The sequence below is a fragment of the Vanessa cardui genome, chromosome 15, assembly GCF_905220365.1.
Source record: "Vanessa cardui chromosome 15, ilVanCard2.1, whole genome shotgun sequence".
In the NCBI taxonomy this organism is placed as follows: Eukaryota; Metazoa; Arthropoda; class Insecta; order Lepidoptera; family Nymphalidae; genus Vanessa; species Vanessa cardui.
Window position 1 is genome coordinate 11,735,899 of NC_061137.1, and position 17,444 is coordinate 11,753,342.

General features: G+C 31.0%; 1 protein-coding gene across 1 annotated transcript in view; it reads left to right on the plus strand.

Moving 5' to 3' along the window:
* Positions 1 to 8,345, plus strand: part of LOC124535747 — a 42,305-nt gene extending 33,960 nt beyond the window's left edge. The window contains exons 5-6 of the mRNA XM_047112059.1: positions 1,325 to 1,397; positions 7,553 to 8,345. Coding sequence (XP_046968015.1) covers positions 1,325 to 1,397; positions 7,553 to 7,649 — 170 coding nt within the window. The 3' untranslated portion in view covers positions 7,650 to 8,345. The remainder of the gene's footprint in view (positions 1 to 1,324; positions 1,398 to 7,552) is intronic.
* The last annotated feature ends 9,099 nt before the right edge of the window (positions 8,346 to 17,444 follow it).

Here is a 17,444-nt window from a genome sequence, read left to right on the forward strand (position 1 = left end):
TAAAGGCATCCTCTCCCTTTGAGGAGAAGGTTTGGAACATATCCAACCACGCTGTTCCAATGCGGATTCGTGGAATACACATGTGGCAGAATTTCATGAAATTTGTCACATGCAGGTTTCCTCACGCTGTTTTCCTTCACCGCTGAGCACGAGATGAATTATAAAGACAAATCAAGCACATGAAACATCGGTGCTTGCCTGGGTTTGAACCCGCAATCATCGGTTAAGATGCACGCGTTCTAACCATTAAGCCATCTCGACACATGACAACCAGCCCCCAAAAACGCGAGCGAAACCGGGGGCAATAACTAGTGTATAAAAAATAAACATAAATAACTCTTAATTATTTGTTAATAATCTATTACACGATTAATCTACGTATTATTACATTAAGCTTACGCATTACATTATTATCAAAATGAAAAGTTAACTAGGTATGATATTCTTAACGTGTTATTAAACTAGTTTGAAAATTGTTTCAAAACTAAAGTAAGTGCAGGTGGAACCGCTGATGAGTCGCCATTCAGAATCGAAGTTTAATTAGTTCTATGTCTGGGGGGCGCTGTAAGAGTTACTAGATATGACAGAAGTAAGTGTGTTCGCTACAATGTTTTGCCCATCGTTTGTTTGCAGTTCGAATTGTTAACACGACATGAACTATATTAAACAAAGACATAAATACTAAAACAATAAAATAATAGCTTTTAATATTCAATTGATTAAAATGCATGTTTATTTATTTCTTTATTAAGGACGATCAGCCACTACACTTACGTATGTTATGCATAAAAATATATTTATACTTTTAATATAATTATTTTTAAGGACCATCAGCCACTACACTTATATGTTATACATAAAAACATATTTATACTTTTAAATAAAACTAGTTATAACGGATTTGAATCGCGTATATTAATTATTTTTGACATCCCGACGTTTCGAGCACTTTACAGCGTTTGTGGTCACGGGTAGACGATTGAAATCCGTTATAACTAGTTTTATTTAAATTTGTAATAATCGCGAAAATTTAAGACAACATTATATTTATACTTGACATAATGTGTGCGATTCTTTAACAGTCTTGTACTATTAAAATACTTGAGATTAACTACAAAAGTAAAGCAATAATATTATAATTAACAATTTTTGTAACATATCACATTAATAACAAACAACAAAATAAATACCATAAAAAATGAAGAGAATTAGTAAAAAGTAATAACTTACAATTGTAATAAATGAAAAAAATAATGAATAAATGTTTATGAATAGTTTTAAAGATAATATATAAACTATTTATTTATGTAACTTTTTGCCGTAGGGGGCGGCGGTGGTGGCGGTGGAATACGGAGACTGCACGCGCTCCGCCCTCTCAGACCGACTGGAAACATCAGGTGAGCATATTATGTTGGTCAGTTTTAAGAAATAACACAATAAAGTACCAGACCAAAGAGTAAGACCAGATAAGAGAGACCTATCAACCTGTTAATGTATAGTGTGGAGGTATATGTATGTACATGACTTACCTGTAAGTTGTGTATGTGTTAAAATAGTGTTGTATTATAAAAAAAAAAAACAAAAGTTATGACAATTAAGAACTATTTGTAATAGGCAACACTAATTTTAAGCATTCTCTTGTTATTTTTCTTTGGTCTGATATTTATATATGCGTGTATATTATATATAACCTCTATAGATATCTGATTATATATATATTCACATATCTAAATTATACTACATCTCATCTTCATTGAATATGAATCGATAACATACATATCATTCATTTATATTGTAAAACATAAAAAAAAGTATTTTAAACCCATAAACTTGCCGTGTAAAATGTTACGTAAATTCAAACTTGCCTCTTCAATTCCCTCCCTTTATAGTTCACCAGAAATCCTTTTCTTCTTAGTGCTCGTCTACGTCGCGAAAGGTGTATAGTAAGACACAAATTAGACATACCATCGGAAAATGCAATGGAATGAAAATAAAACCGATTACTGCCGATTTACACAACCAACAGAAATAGCTCCCTATCGCGCCATTCGACGCTGTTCGTCGTTATAGATTCACGCGTCAGAGAAAGCAAGTGCATGTATATCGACGCCTCAAATTGACGAATATATTAGGTCATATGATATTACTAGTTATTACGTTTGTGCAAAGATCATATTCGCGTGAGAATTAAATATTGATAATGTGGGATAGCGTACTTAATTCGGATGTGATCGGTTTTACGAATTTTGCCGATGCGACATCTAAGTTGTGTCGTACTATAACTAAATACTAATTTTCAAGTTTAGATCCCGAGATCGAGTGAGATATTTGGATTATAAACAATTCAAAATCCGCTTTCTATAAATATATCATTTACCATAAAAACATTAAAAATGAATATGCTCTTTGTATGTGATATTCATAAAAACTTCTATTCCTTGCGAAGGAAAATCACAGATAGATCAAAGTTACGGGACGTTATCCCACGAGTAATGTTAAGTATTTTCCTGTATTAATATATTTAATCTCGCATACGTCTTTTTTTAGGATTTATAAATAACACATGAAATTGTTCGATTTTTTCCTTGTTCCGGAACGAAAATCGGCCATTATCAAAACCCTTCGTTTGAGACAAGAACTTCACATTACCTGTTTGTACGACACAACTTAGATGTAGCATCGGATGTTAAACCGATCTAATCCGAATTGAGTACGCTATCCCAAATTATCAATATTCATTTCTTATGTGAATATAATCTTTACACAAACGTAATAACTTGTAATATTATATGACCTAACATATTCGTCAATTTGACGCGTCCATTAACATGCACTTGCTTTCTCGGGTTGTACTGACGCTAAAATCGATAGCGACGAATAGCGACGAATGGCGCGATAGAGAACTATTTCTATTGGTTGTATACATCGGTAGTAATCGGTTTTATTGAATGTTATGCTACATCCAAATTGTGTCGTACATGTAACTATTGGAAGACATATATCAAACAAACAGATGCAGTTATTTTTAATAGACACTTCTTTGGTTATGTATCATTGATGTAAATTATAGTTATTATTTAAATATGATGTTTCTCTAGTTTTCGACACGAAACTATTTCAGGAATAGCTTTTACGAGAATTGTTAATGAAGAGAAACCTCAAACGGTCGTTAATCAATTGATACCTTATAAATGCATCTGCAATTAAACTGACATTTTTATCAAGAAAACGCCAAATTGCTTGTAGTTTTCTTAATACTTAAGACATTATAGTAATTGTAGCATCAATTGAATCTCCTGGAATTATCAGAATTAATAAATTGAAACTTCAAAAGTGAACGATTCATAATGTTCAATGAAACGAAAACAAACAACTCTGCGTGTTGTAAATTATAAACGTTATACAAAAAAATGTAACTAGATATTCATATACATAGATACAAACATTTAATATCTTTTTTTTAGTAATAATTAAACAACGCACAGCAAGATAGTGAATCGCAATGCCAATTATGTACTGAAAAAAAAATTGACTCAGGTTGCAATTTTTTCGTAGGTTACAATTTTCTTCTTTCACACTTGATCCACGGAAAAAGTTTTTAGACTATAGGTAATGTATTTTTTATAATATTTTTTATAATATAAAAGTCGATATGGCCCAGTGGTTAGAACCCGTGCATCTTAACCGTTTTTTCTTATTTTCTCTAATGAAGCTTCTACTGGAAATACATACTCAATTAACTTAATTTAAAAAAAAGCCAATGATTATGGGACGATAGCTGCCCGAAGAAAATCAGTTATGGTTTCATTTTGAAGATGTCAAGCCGTAGATGTTCAAAATCAAAATCAAAATAAACTTTATTGAAGAGGGCTTTTACAAGCACTTTTGAAACGTCATTTAACAATTAAGTGAAGCTACCACCGGTTTGGAAAGTAGATTCTACCGAGAAGAACCGGCAAGTTCAAAAAATTAATGAGGTTTCTTAATGAATTAATATTAGAAAAAAGTTACTGGCCGATTAGAAAGCGGTGTTACGGCTGTATAAAAAAAATAAAAACGTAAAAAAATTAAACTAAATTGTCATCGAGAAATTGCAATTATTACAAAACCTGTGGTAGTATCGCGGGCGCTCTACTAGCAAGTATATAATATATATTATAACTGGAACAATGCGGGTTGCATTGGAACAGCGTGGTGGAATATGTTTCAAACCTTCTCCTCAAAGGGAGAGGAGGCCTTTAGCCCAGCAGTGGGAATTTACAGGCTGTTGTTGTTGTTGTTGTTGTTGTTGTATTTTTTATATTTCTATTCCACGTATAGAGTTTTGGTACAGAATTGATGTCCATTCAATTATATTTACAACGATATGTAAACTATCTTGATTCCGTTGAAAGTATAACAATATAAATTGTTACCGAAATGTGGCTCTTATGCATCATAAGTCGATTTAAAACTAAGAAAATGTTTGTAGGTATTTCACTTCACAAAATTAATTTAAAGTTAATTTGAAACCATCAAGAGACTTGGTAGTTATCCTTTTTACTAAATTATACCTTTAGGCATGTTATGGTAATTAAATGTATATACCAGCAGTGCTGTTCTGTAAAAAGTCTTTTCGTATTTCACTCGTGAATTGTAGTAAACTAACTAACAGAGATAATTTTTGATATAGTATCATTTCAATTTTATAATTATTATTGACATTTCATGATCGTTTTCTGCGACGGGTGTCGAGTTTGTTCTTACATAATACTTTTAGTAAATGTATCTACATACATATATAATAACTTTGTAGTGACTCGATGTATATATATTGGACAACATCACATACATTACTCTGTTCCAATGTAAATAGCTAAAGCACTTGTGATATGGAAAATCAGAAGTAACGACGGTACCATAAACACCCAGATCCAAGACGACATAGACAATTAATGGACTTTCTCTACATCGACTCGGTCGAGAATCGAACCCGCTACGTCAGAGTGGTGTACCTATGAAAACCGGTGTACACACTACTCGACCACGGAGGTCGTCAAATGAAAATATATGATATGTTATCATCTAAATATTATTTTGTACTAATGTTCTCACTAAAACAATCCTTAAAATTCTTTAATATTAAAGATGTAGCTAACTCTCTTAATTACTCAAAAAATAAATATTTTAGTAGCATTTAATTTAACATTTAATTAGATACGTTATTGTTAACACATACGCATATGAACCTATATATAAACATATGTATATACCTACTAGTAACATAAAAGTATACATCCTTAGCTACTAGATATTATATAAATATAGAAGGGTCTTATTTATTAGTACTATGAAGTATTAGTTTATATCCGTTACACGGTACGAAAACAAAGTAAAAACGTATCAAACGCTACACGAAAATTTCATAGAATATTCATAGCTTGCTAAACAAGATTATGTATACAATGAAAAAACATGAAGCTATTCGTCGGTATATGCGAAATATATGGGTTCACTTAATATCAATATCAGATTCCCTGGGGTATTATACAAAAACTACCTCAAGAATTGGGTACAAATAAATTACTCAAATCAAATAATTTTACAAATCATACTTCCTTAAATCAAATCAAATCAAATTAAACTATATTCAATTTTTAACAAGCACTTTTGAATCGTCATTTTACTATTAAGTGAAGTACCACCGGTTCGGAAAGTAAATTCTACCAGAAGAACCGGCAAGAAACTCAGTAGTTACTTTTTTTTAACATTTAAAAAATACAAAGTCATGTCATCCTGCTTGGAAGTCAACAGGTATTAACTCCACGCTTTTTTTATCATCTATAAATGCCGGTGTTGCAGATGCCCATGAACGATGGTAATCATTTTCCATCAGGTGAGCCTTCTGCTCGTTTGCGTAAAAAAAAACTACTTTCCGTTTTAGATAATTGTGTTCAATCAAACAAACTCTGCACCTACATGATACTTGTATAAGATAAATGTATGTAATGATTGAAAATAGGGTTACATATTAGCTTGTTGCCAGTACAACAACAACAGACTGTAAATTTCTCACAACTGGTCTAAAGCCTCCTCTCCTTTTGAGGAGAAGGTTTAGAACATATCCACCGCGCTGTTCCAATGCGAGTTGATGGAAAACATATGTGGCAGAATTTCTATGAAATTAGAGACATGCAGGTTTCATCACGATGTTTTACTTCACCGCCGAGCACGAGGATGAATTATATACACAAATTAAGCACATGCATATTCAATAGTGCTTGTCTGGGTTTTAATCATCGGTCTAACCACTGGACCATCTCGGATCTTGCCAGTACAACTCCATTTAATTTACTTTAAGAGTCAGTATTTCACTTTTAACTTATTTTGTAATTACTGTTTAAGATATGTTAAATGTAATGACAATAACCTCGTTGATGTAGTAAATAATTAGGGATTTATTTTATTCTATTTTAATTTTTACTTTATTTAATTTATAAAACATACACACAAAAAATATATGCTTAAATCAAACAATATAGACAGTGGCGGATTTACAAATTTTCCTCTAGTAGGCTATGCGATTTTTGCCACCCCTACTTTAACTGACTTTTAAAATTCGATACGTTTGTTTAGTTCACAATCACAATTTATTCTGAAAAAAATATCATTTGTTTTCTATCGTCATTATGAAGTAGATGATATTTCTTTCAGTTACTAGATTATTTTTGCAACCCAATATGTGGTGACGAGTATACGGATTAGGAACGTAATGTGTATACATATAATTATAAGATTTTTTTTTATTACTGTAAGATAAAGACAATTTGACTAAATTTGCCACCACTCTAAATCTGTCGCCCTAGGCTCCAGCCTACTTAGCCTATTGGTAAATCCGCCACTGAATATAGGCTTTATAAGTTTTGTGCTCCTTCAGTTATAGGAGCCACGTCATCCAATATTGAGTAACAAAATATTTCATCAATAAAAATCAATATGAACTAAAAACTTCATAATAAGCGTTTAATACCTTACAAAACTCATAGAAAATCCATATACATTTTGGGTAAATTGTACACATTATAATAGAAATAAAACTTTATGAGCGTGTATAGGATCGAATACAAAAATATATAAAGTATTGTTTAGTCTGTTATAATTCTGTAAAACTATAATAGTAGTCAAATAGTAAAATCTCAAAACTCTTATCGTAGGACACGGTCGTTAATGTCAAGAAGTAATAAGTGACATTTACTTAAATCAAATTATAACATTCGAGGTATTCAAGTTCAACAAAATAAACTATCCCCAATTCTGTTTTCATATTTCACGCGTGTGTCGTTCAAATATCAAAATTTTAAATGAGATCTTACGAAATCGTGCTGCCGAATGTATTATACTTATTACGTTAATATTAAACGATAATTTTCCAAATCACTTAGATCGTATTTATTTCAAGTCATGACATTCATAAATAAATCATTATTTATTTTTGTAAAGTCATTCAAATTATTTATAAAACATTTCCATAGAGACATCAGTCATCCATATTCAAAAAATTATTTGTACGTAGATCTTACAACCGCAGATCGGATCTGGAGGCGTACGGAAGCTATCCTGGGGCCAACCACCACGACCCTGGCCTTCTGTGGACCGGACTGGGCCGATAGACGCCACGGGCTCATCCACTTGCAAAAAAACACTGATTTCACCGTCGATTGTACGACAAACGCTCCAGAATACTTATCCAATTCAAAAACAGATGACTTAGATTACTTTAAGCATAGATTTTATACATCTAAAATACCGGAATGTGTTTATATCAAATGCAATAAGTATTGGAAAAATTGCGAAGAAGTTTACAGGTCGCAAAGGCCCCCAGTGCTCACTGGCTACATGAATAAATGGTAATGACGATATGTTATTATAACTAAGTATTGGCTTCATAACACTCGTTAATTCTAAACATATTAGTATTATGTAAGTAAGGGGAAACAAATGACCCTTTGTATTAAAATAAGATTCTATACTATATTTCCTGTAATTTTATCGATTTCTAAGCTTGTTTTAAGCGTAATGTATTCTAATTAATGTTTTATAATGTACAGTTCATTTCAATTAATTTTTACAAATGATAACCTAAAAGCCTAAAAATATCAAGTATTTTTTTTAAATGTCACAAGTATTACGACATACATCCTACTATTTTTTTTTAAATAACAACGGCCAGCAGCCGTATGACGCCATTAAAAAACAATTTTTATAGTAAGAATTCTATTGAAATGAACTATATTTTTATGTAATCGTGAATTGTACTACTTTAATTTATATACGAATCGTATGACATATTTAAGATTTTGATCTCAATTTCTAGTCAATTTAGATGTAAGTGATTTTTTCTGTAATAAATGTAATTGTTATGTACCTATGTTTCAAATATAAATATACCAAAAATATATTTTTTTTATTGCTTTATAAAATATTTACAAACAAATAATATTTCATTTAACTCTGGGGAAATTAGACACTACGGGTGTTTCGGGCTTAAGTAAATGAAATATGCATTAATAAAGGATTGAATAATTTAAAATACGAAAACAGTTTACCTTTTAACTGCTATAAGCCGTTACTTTAACTTCGCTCTCTAAATTACTATGAAATATGAAGAAAAATACAAAACTATAAGGTAACTCATTATTGTGTTGTTAATATTATCTATAAAAATGTTTATACAGATACAACCATTTCAGCTGACACAAAGAACAATCAAAAGAGATACAAGAATACCAATAGGTATACCAAACTATACCTACTGAATCATTATTATACAAAATTAGAACAGTTATAATGAAATAGCTCTGTTTAAAAAGCTACAAAAAGATACAATATAATGGGCAATCAAATTAAAATATTTTTATTTTAATATTTTATTTTCTGTCAATTTTAATTGTAAAGTCATTAAAAACTACTTACCTTAAATCTCTTTGGTTTAAAATATAATATGAATAAAAACTTTTCAGCAGTATTTTTTTCGGTTTATTAAAAAAAATGAAGCGACACAAATTTATTATCCATTTTTAGATATACATATATAAAAAGTTCTTTATATATGTGTATGTTTCAAATGATGTCATATTTACGTGTTGTTAACGTAATATTGATTATGACAATGTATTTAAATATGAGTAATAATTTAAAGTTCAGTGAAATCCAATACAATTATAATATGGCTGATGACTTTTATTTAAACTGTTACTTAAATCAACATTGCACAGCTAAATTCATACAATGCTTTTCAAATTTACAGAGCAATTTACATTTCCAAAAATCCTTAGTAAGCGTCACCTTCAAGAAAGAAGTAACTATGATAAATTTTGGGTCAATCGGACCTATAATAAAATCAGAGAGGTAGACCATCATACCCCTGTCCTTATCCCAATTCACTTGTGGTCATCTCAGAGAGGTAGAATTTATGTATATAAAGTTGTTAGTCCTGCAGTTATAACCTTTTCAGTCATATGGAATTTAAAGACTAACCTTTATATTTAAAAGCTGATTATCAAATCGGAACTAGCATTTCATTTAGCATCAGTCATGACATGTTGTTGGACTAATTGGTAACAATAGATTGAGGAAAGGTAATTTCTCTTATATTTACAGTATTCTTATTCAATATTCAGATTCGATCTTAATTTATGTCAATAAATTTTTGTTCAAAATAATCGTTAAGATCGTTCACTAATTACATGAAGTACGAAGTAATGCAATTGACAAATTATCTCACTTTCAATTGACTTGAAATCCTTTAAAACATGTTTTACCCTTATTTTTACCTTTAAATAATTTACCTTAATACATAAGTTATTACTTAACATTATGAATTGTTGTGACTTAAATAAGAAATTGTTTTTTATTAAATGAAACCTTAAAAAAGCATTTCGTCGCAGTAACATAATCATTTCTATGCAATCAATAAATTTCCTGTTAAATGTAATGCTTGGACTAGTAAGGGAGGTCAATAGTCTACGTCATGGGATCCGTGAATTTGACGTCACTAGGCGGCCTTTATGTATTTGTGCTTACGTTGGGATACGGGAAAATAATGTCCCTGAATTCAGAACAGATTATCCAAACCATTTACATACGCAACGATTTAAAATTTACACGGTTGTAGGAAAATTATAAGATTTTCACTCTCAAAAATATATTATGTCAAATACAGAGTACTCCATGTCACGTTACTCAATTTAACGACTCCCCAAAGTGTCGAAATCACTCGACTTTGGTTGGTTAAGCATCTCCTCCATACAATGATATTAATATACATTTTATAAAGCCTACACTCAATAACGACAAGAATTAAATATGCTCTCCCTTTAACGAAAACTGTACCTATATAACATCAAAATATACCCAGTCCCCTGAGTGTCGTTTATTAGATTTTACACTGTATATAAATATATACGTATATATTCAAAGTATTTATTGTATTAAAGTCATGCTTGGGTAGTTATACAGGATTTTTGTATGAGTCTATGTTTGTCTTTGTGTATACTCCTCAAAATAGTGTAATTGTAGAATTGTTGCCCTGTTTTATAATGTATTTCAGGAAACTTAAAAACACTGTAACTGCTTAAATTAAATTGAAAAAGTCAGCAAATCAGTACCAGGCGCCATGTCATCGGTGATTTTCACTGACCAATTAAAGCTGTCTATACAAAGACTATATTATCCAAGACGTACATGATTGTATCTTCTTTATAGATTGGAATAAATATAATTAATAATAAAAGAAAATTATAGCACACAGGCAACTTATTTTAACGTGTCGTGCTGATATGCCAGCGTCTTTCTGTTAAGCCTTTGTCATGGAAATAAAGTTTCTTGATTATGGAAACTCATTAGTTTCATATAATATCAGCACTAACACCTTCTATATCAAATCAGATCGCAGTGCGATCTTAGGGTAGATTTGTTTAAGCCCAATCAATTATTTTAATATGAAATTTAGTATATTAGTCGAGTTTTATACAACTGAGCCGAGATGGCCCAGTAGTAAGAAATCTCAAAAATCAATCAAAAAGGCATCTTAACCGATTACGGGTTTAAACCCAGGCAGGCACAATGAATTTTAATCATGTGCTTAATTTGTATTTGTAATTCATATCGTGCTCAGCGGCGAAGGAAAACATCGTGAGGAAAACTGCATCTAACTAATTTCAATAAAATTCTGCAAAGCGTGGATATGCCACTTCTCCTCAAAGGTAAAGGAGCCCTTAGCCCAGCATTGGGAAATTTACAGGCTGTTGATGATGAAACAGCGATACTATTGGTGTACTCCGGCACGAGGAACAAAGTATTGTAGTTACCAAAGTCACTGCCGCATTGACAATGAAATTCATATTTAATACCTATTGACTTCCAAGCAGGATATATTAATTTAAATAATTGTATTAACTAATATGACTTTGTATTTTTTAAATGTTGAAAAAGAGTAACTACTGATTTTCTTGCCGGTTCTTCTCGGTAGAGTCTACTTTCCGAACCGGTGGTAGCTTCACTTAATTGTAAAATGACGATTCCAAAGTGCTTGCATAAAGCCTACTTGAATAAAGTTTATTTTGATTTTGATTGAATATTTCTTAAAGCGTCAATGTTTGATTGTTACCAGTTGCTATCGGGTGTCCCATTTGGTAGTCCGCGTTACCTTAGTTAGACCCTTCCATAGTATAGAAAATAATAACAAAACATTGATTGAAAAACTAAGTCGCTTATTTTTTTTAAACCTTGAAAATCTTGATTACAAACTGTGTTCCCTTGAAAACTTATTTGTTATACACAACCCGTGTTACAACAGATGATGTGATAAATATATTTTTCTATTATTTAACTTAGCTCCTCTGCTTTGTAACGAAATAATTCTAGAATTCACATAATGGAAAAAGTTTAAAATAATGTCGAGAACAAAGTTTGATTGAATAGCACGCGTGCGTCCTGTTTGAATTTTTAAAATATACTAAACAAGTCTATATGTGAGCGTCATTGTGTTTTGTAAAAAAAGTTATAACATTTTATTATTAAATATATGATAATGAAATTATAAATCTTTAATTATTGTCCGACTATATTTTTTAACATTATTCTACTTAAACGTGAAAAAAGTAGATTAAAAAATAATATTAAATATTATTCACAGATAATATAAACATAAGTTATCAAGAACTAAAAAAAATCGCTGTAATATGAGACCAAAATATTATAGTTTATTCATTGCATTGTTGAATCGTCATTTTATAGAAGCTAACACCGGTGCAGAATATAGATTCTAGAATGAAGAACTGGAGCAAGGAAATCAGTACTGACTCGATTATTTTCATAGATAATTATGTATTAGCGTTTGTTTTATTGTTTATTATAATAAAAATATGATTTCTCCTTAAATAGCACATTATTGCAAAACTTTGCAAATTTTAAATATTAATATATGACAACATTATACAATTCGTTACTTAACTAAATTTATGTAGGGAAATACTGCATAGGCAAACATTTGCTCTATTTGAATATACGGAATTCTATAGTTGTGCCTTTTCTAAAAAAACCTCCTGAATATTGATAAAAAAAACAGGAAATACAATACAGAAAATGGGTTTCGGAAAGCATATGACTCAGGCCACACATGATTAACCCGCCATTTTAGTACCGATGATTATATTGTAAAATAGTTTGTTGCATTTATACCTACATTTTTTGTACAAATGGCATTTTAATATCGGCGAAGTTGTAATCGAAAGTGTTTTAATGAATAGAGTTGTATTATTAATAATTATGTATTAATCAAGATGTACGTCTTTCTGAAAGGTTAAATATAGTGCGAGCGAGAGAGAGATATAGATATATTTGCATATCCCATCGAATATGGAAATCTAAGATTTGTTTATCCTTATTCCTTCCGTTGGAACATTGTATAAACAAACTCAAAACTCAAACTCAAATTCCTTTATACAATATAGAACCATTACACTTACTTATTGATAGTCAAAATAAACACCACCAATTTGGAAAAGCAATATACCCTCACCTGAGAAGAACCGGCCTAAGAAACTCAGCAGGTAATTTTCATTACCAATTTTATTATTTACAGATATTCAATATGAAAAAAATAGCTAGGATGCGATGGTTTCATTCCCAAGTTGTGGTATCAATCATAAACTCACTAATTGTGTAACTTTAATCGTTCGGACACAAGCGTTCCTTAAAATTATTTTTTTAATTTGGTGACAGAGTCATTTTGAAAGCTTTCTGGGATTCTGTTGTAGAATCACCAAAAATTTGTTACTTCTGTATACGGAGTATCATATTTTTCCGTAAAATCACTGATATTTTTACGTAAATACATAACATTACTGAATATATAGTGAACCAAGTATATTATGTTTATATTATAGACGCTTTTAATTTTCGTTCAATATTAAAATCATACCGTTCATGTCATCCGTAAATAAGCATATGATTGCGGAATTAGTGTCAGATTTTTATATATTTTTGTAGCAAAAACCGTATGAGAGTTAACTGCCCTCAGGCCTCCACAACTGATATTCTAAAAAATAAGGGCTAATAACTCCTTTGTTGCCTCAGGGCCTTAAGACCTTTCAACCCAGCCCTGTTCGTTACGTATTGTAGTGTATTTATATATGTGTCGCTTCTTGTTTTTACGCATATTACGACATAAGCCTTAAGAATAATATAGATATAGATAAAAGTATAACAAAAGTATAACACCTCGCCTCTTTGCCTCCACTGGTGACAGAAGAGCTGGTTTATTTTTTGCCCAGAGGATCGGAATTGCGATTCAACGGGGAAATGCTGCTAGCATTCTTGCCACCATTCCACGCGGTCATGATTTTTACATTAACTAGTTTTAGTTCATATTTGTATATATTAAAGCATTTAATGTTATTAATTCTTATGTTAATAAAGATATTGACGACATATCTAAATATATACTTCATTATAATAGTATAGATATATAGATATATTATGCATTACAACACCTGTAGAAGCGATTTCTGCAACGTTTAGTAGCTACGTTTACTTGCTGCTTAAGCAAATTATATAACTATTCCACAGCCCGATGTACTGGAATTACATTTCACCGTACCGTGACGCACTCAGGTAAATTATAAAGGCGTCCAATAATGTTATAAATTACAGTAATATATCTGTGAATTAATAAAATCTATTATAAGGAGAGCGTTACATATGTTTATATATGTTTGTGTTAGAGATAATCAATTTACACGGGTGAACGACCTCATTTATAAGAATGACAACAACGAGAACAGGCGTAAAATGTAAATAATATAATACGGGCTCGTATTTTGGTTACTCAGCCGACTGAAGAAAATATAAAGATTTAAGGTTGCATCAGTCTGTTCCCTTTATTGAGGCTCTATTGGTATTACAGCAGCGTCAGCGACAGTCATATCGGATGACAATAGTGATCGAAGAAGTTACCAAGAGTGACCCGAGGTAGGTAAATAGGCCTTCTGGTGGTAAATGATAACCATAAACACTCATAGACGTTGGTGGTATAAGAAATATTAAACATTCCTTCCGCCAATGCGCCACCAACCTTGGAACGTAAGATATTATGTCTCTTATGCCTTTAGTTAGGTTACACACACACCCTTCAAACTAGAACACAATAATACTGAATTATGGTGTTTGTTGGTAGACTACCTGATGAATGGGTAGCATGAACACAGTCCTAATACCATAAGAGGTGTTTTATATCTATATTTATTAATACCTGACTGAAAAAAACTAAAACAATATACATAAAACTTAATAAACAAAAGAAAATACAGCGCGTGCAGCGCCCATTTTTAAAGACTAGACTTTTAGACTAATGACGTGTCAATCGTGAAAGTCATGTAATTAAGAATAAGTAAGACTATTTTACACGTCCTAATAAAGCGAGGAACGCTATAACATTTTCTTAGTTTTTCAACAAAGTAATATTATATTCCAACCTGCAATGAAAGTGTCTTATTTCACTAGAAAGAAATTAAACCCGCTAAATAAGAATGAAAAGTAAGACCCGCGTCTAGTTTCATACTGTTTTATAGCTAATTAAAATACTAAAACAAACTTCAGACATTTTTTAGTTTTTACTCGTATGAAAACTTGTGTACGACTGGATTACAGTTTGATACAGTAAAAAAGATATGTTATACATATACGTATATTTATACAAGCTGATCCAGTGAGTTCGAGCGCGTTTGTATTCAACAAAAAAAATCTTGTTGTAGCCTAATATACATAAGCTACTTACTCCTTAAATACATAAGCTAGCTAGCCAGTAAAAATCCTAGAATACGTACCTTTTATGTATACACAATACGTATACAAAAACGTTTTTTGCATGTAAAACATATGAACATAAGAAGTGTATATTTATATATTACAAGCCGACGAGACGATACTCCAATTTTAATATATGTATGTATCAATAAATTAATTGAAACATGGATAATTTGATCGTTTAAACGTACTGATTTTCGTTTCTGTTCGATTTCCGAATAACACTTTTTAATGCGGAGAACTACCACATTTAAACCATAACAGCATGTTGTGGGTGGGATACTTGTGTTATAGAATAACAATTTAAAATTAATTATCTGAATATAGGTCAGCATAACAAGCACCCACGAGCAAACAGTGCTCTGGCAATCTTAAAAAATATATTTTTAACAGACCTTTGAAACGCACACAAGGTACTACCCTTGTACCGTAGATTAAGAAGGGTCTGCTAAAAATAAAATAAGTACGGAAACCTTAAGAATAGTTTCTTCCTACTAATAACGCCATAATCAAACGTCATTTCTATTTAACTAGACCATAGGATGCACAAATTGGTTCCCAAAATAGTCCTATAAAAGCGATTGGTTTAAAAGGAATGTAATGAGGATGTGACAACGCCATGGTTATTGGGAGTAAATTGAGGCAATTGCTCGTCGAAGACATGACGCCCACATGCCAAGACTTATCCAATAAAAGTCCTTGGTGTCATTACAAATATCCCAAATTTGGAAATTATATAAAATCGCTCCATCCATTATAAAAAAATGTCGTAGATGATGACGATCTGAGTTGTCGTTGATAGAAAAACGCTGACACTAAGTATTCATTTGAATGTGCATCAATTTAACATTTTTGTTTATTTAAAGAAATTTTAAGAACACTCATATATAACTGATTTACTTACACACAATCTCAAAAGTAAACTTATTTACAAGACTTATTTTTAAACTTCTACATGAAAAGGAAATAGAAACAGTCTTGTCAAAATTAATTTAGTTCAAATATATTGCATAGCAGAATCAATATCAAAGGAACTTCTTATTTGGCATATATACAATGCTCTAAGCCCAATTTAATAATAGTATATGAAACATAAAGAAGATGGTGAAATACTTTAGGAAAACGAGGAAGGGTCGATGTTGCCATATAAACTGACACTGTTTATTAGTATATTGACCATTAAACGCATTAATATCTCAAGACTCAACCTAAGACAACAATCCCCGTTTACAGCTGAGTCGACATAGTACATTCGCTTGAGAAATACGGTGACAATAATTTATATTAAAAGGAATACATCCTATAGATTGATCAATTGATCAATTTCTCAACTAAAATAACGCCAATGTAATGTATCCATCATTTCAACTGTAGTTAACTAGTCGCCGCCCGCGGCTTCGCTGGCGTTGGTTATCATTTGGGGTTGGTTGTAATAGAGCAGACAAAACAAGTACCTATGTATATGGTACATATATAGTACGTATATATATAGTATATATATCCTTCCTTGGAGTTCAAATTTGATCAAATTCGGTTCATTGGTTTGGTAGTAATAGAGCGACCGATAGAAGGACTGAGTTACTTTCACATTTATAATATTATTAATTTTTTAATACTAATTTTTATTAACATAAGAATTAACAACATTAAATGCTTAAATATATATATACAAATATGAACTAAAACTAGTTACTGTATAAATCTTGACCGCGTGGAATTAATAATATTTAGTATAGATGTGAACACTAATACACAAATTAATTATAAAAAAAACTTCAAAACAGGACGTAATGAATATCTCAAGGTCACAAGTGTATGGAGACTGTAAAAAATCTTGATCCATTAAAAATATACATATATTTATGTCCAAAATATTTTAAACAAAACTTCTGAAGATTCTAATAAAAGTGCACAATTGATTGGGGATTGGTATCGTATACTATCAATATAAATAATGAATCAACCTCAGATCATTAGACAAAAGGCAGATGTAGTGCGGCATGAAGTAACAAAAGAGAGTTTTCACACATTCAGAAGCCAATGTAAATTTTGGTTGTGCCTTTCGGAATTATTATCGACATGCATAAGTAATAAAAGTA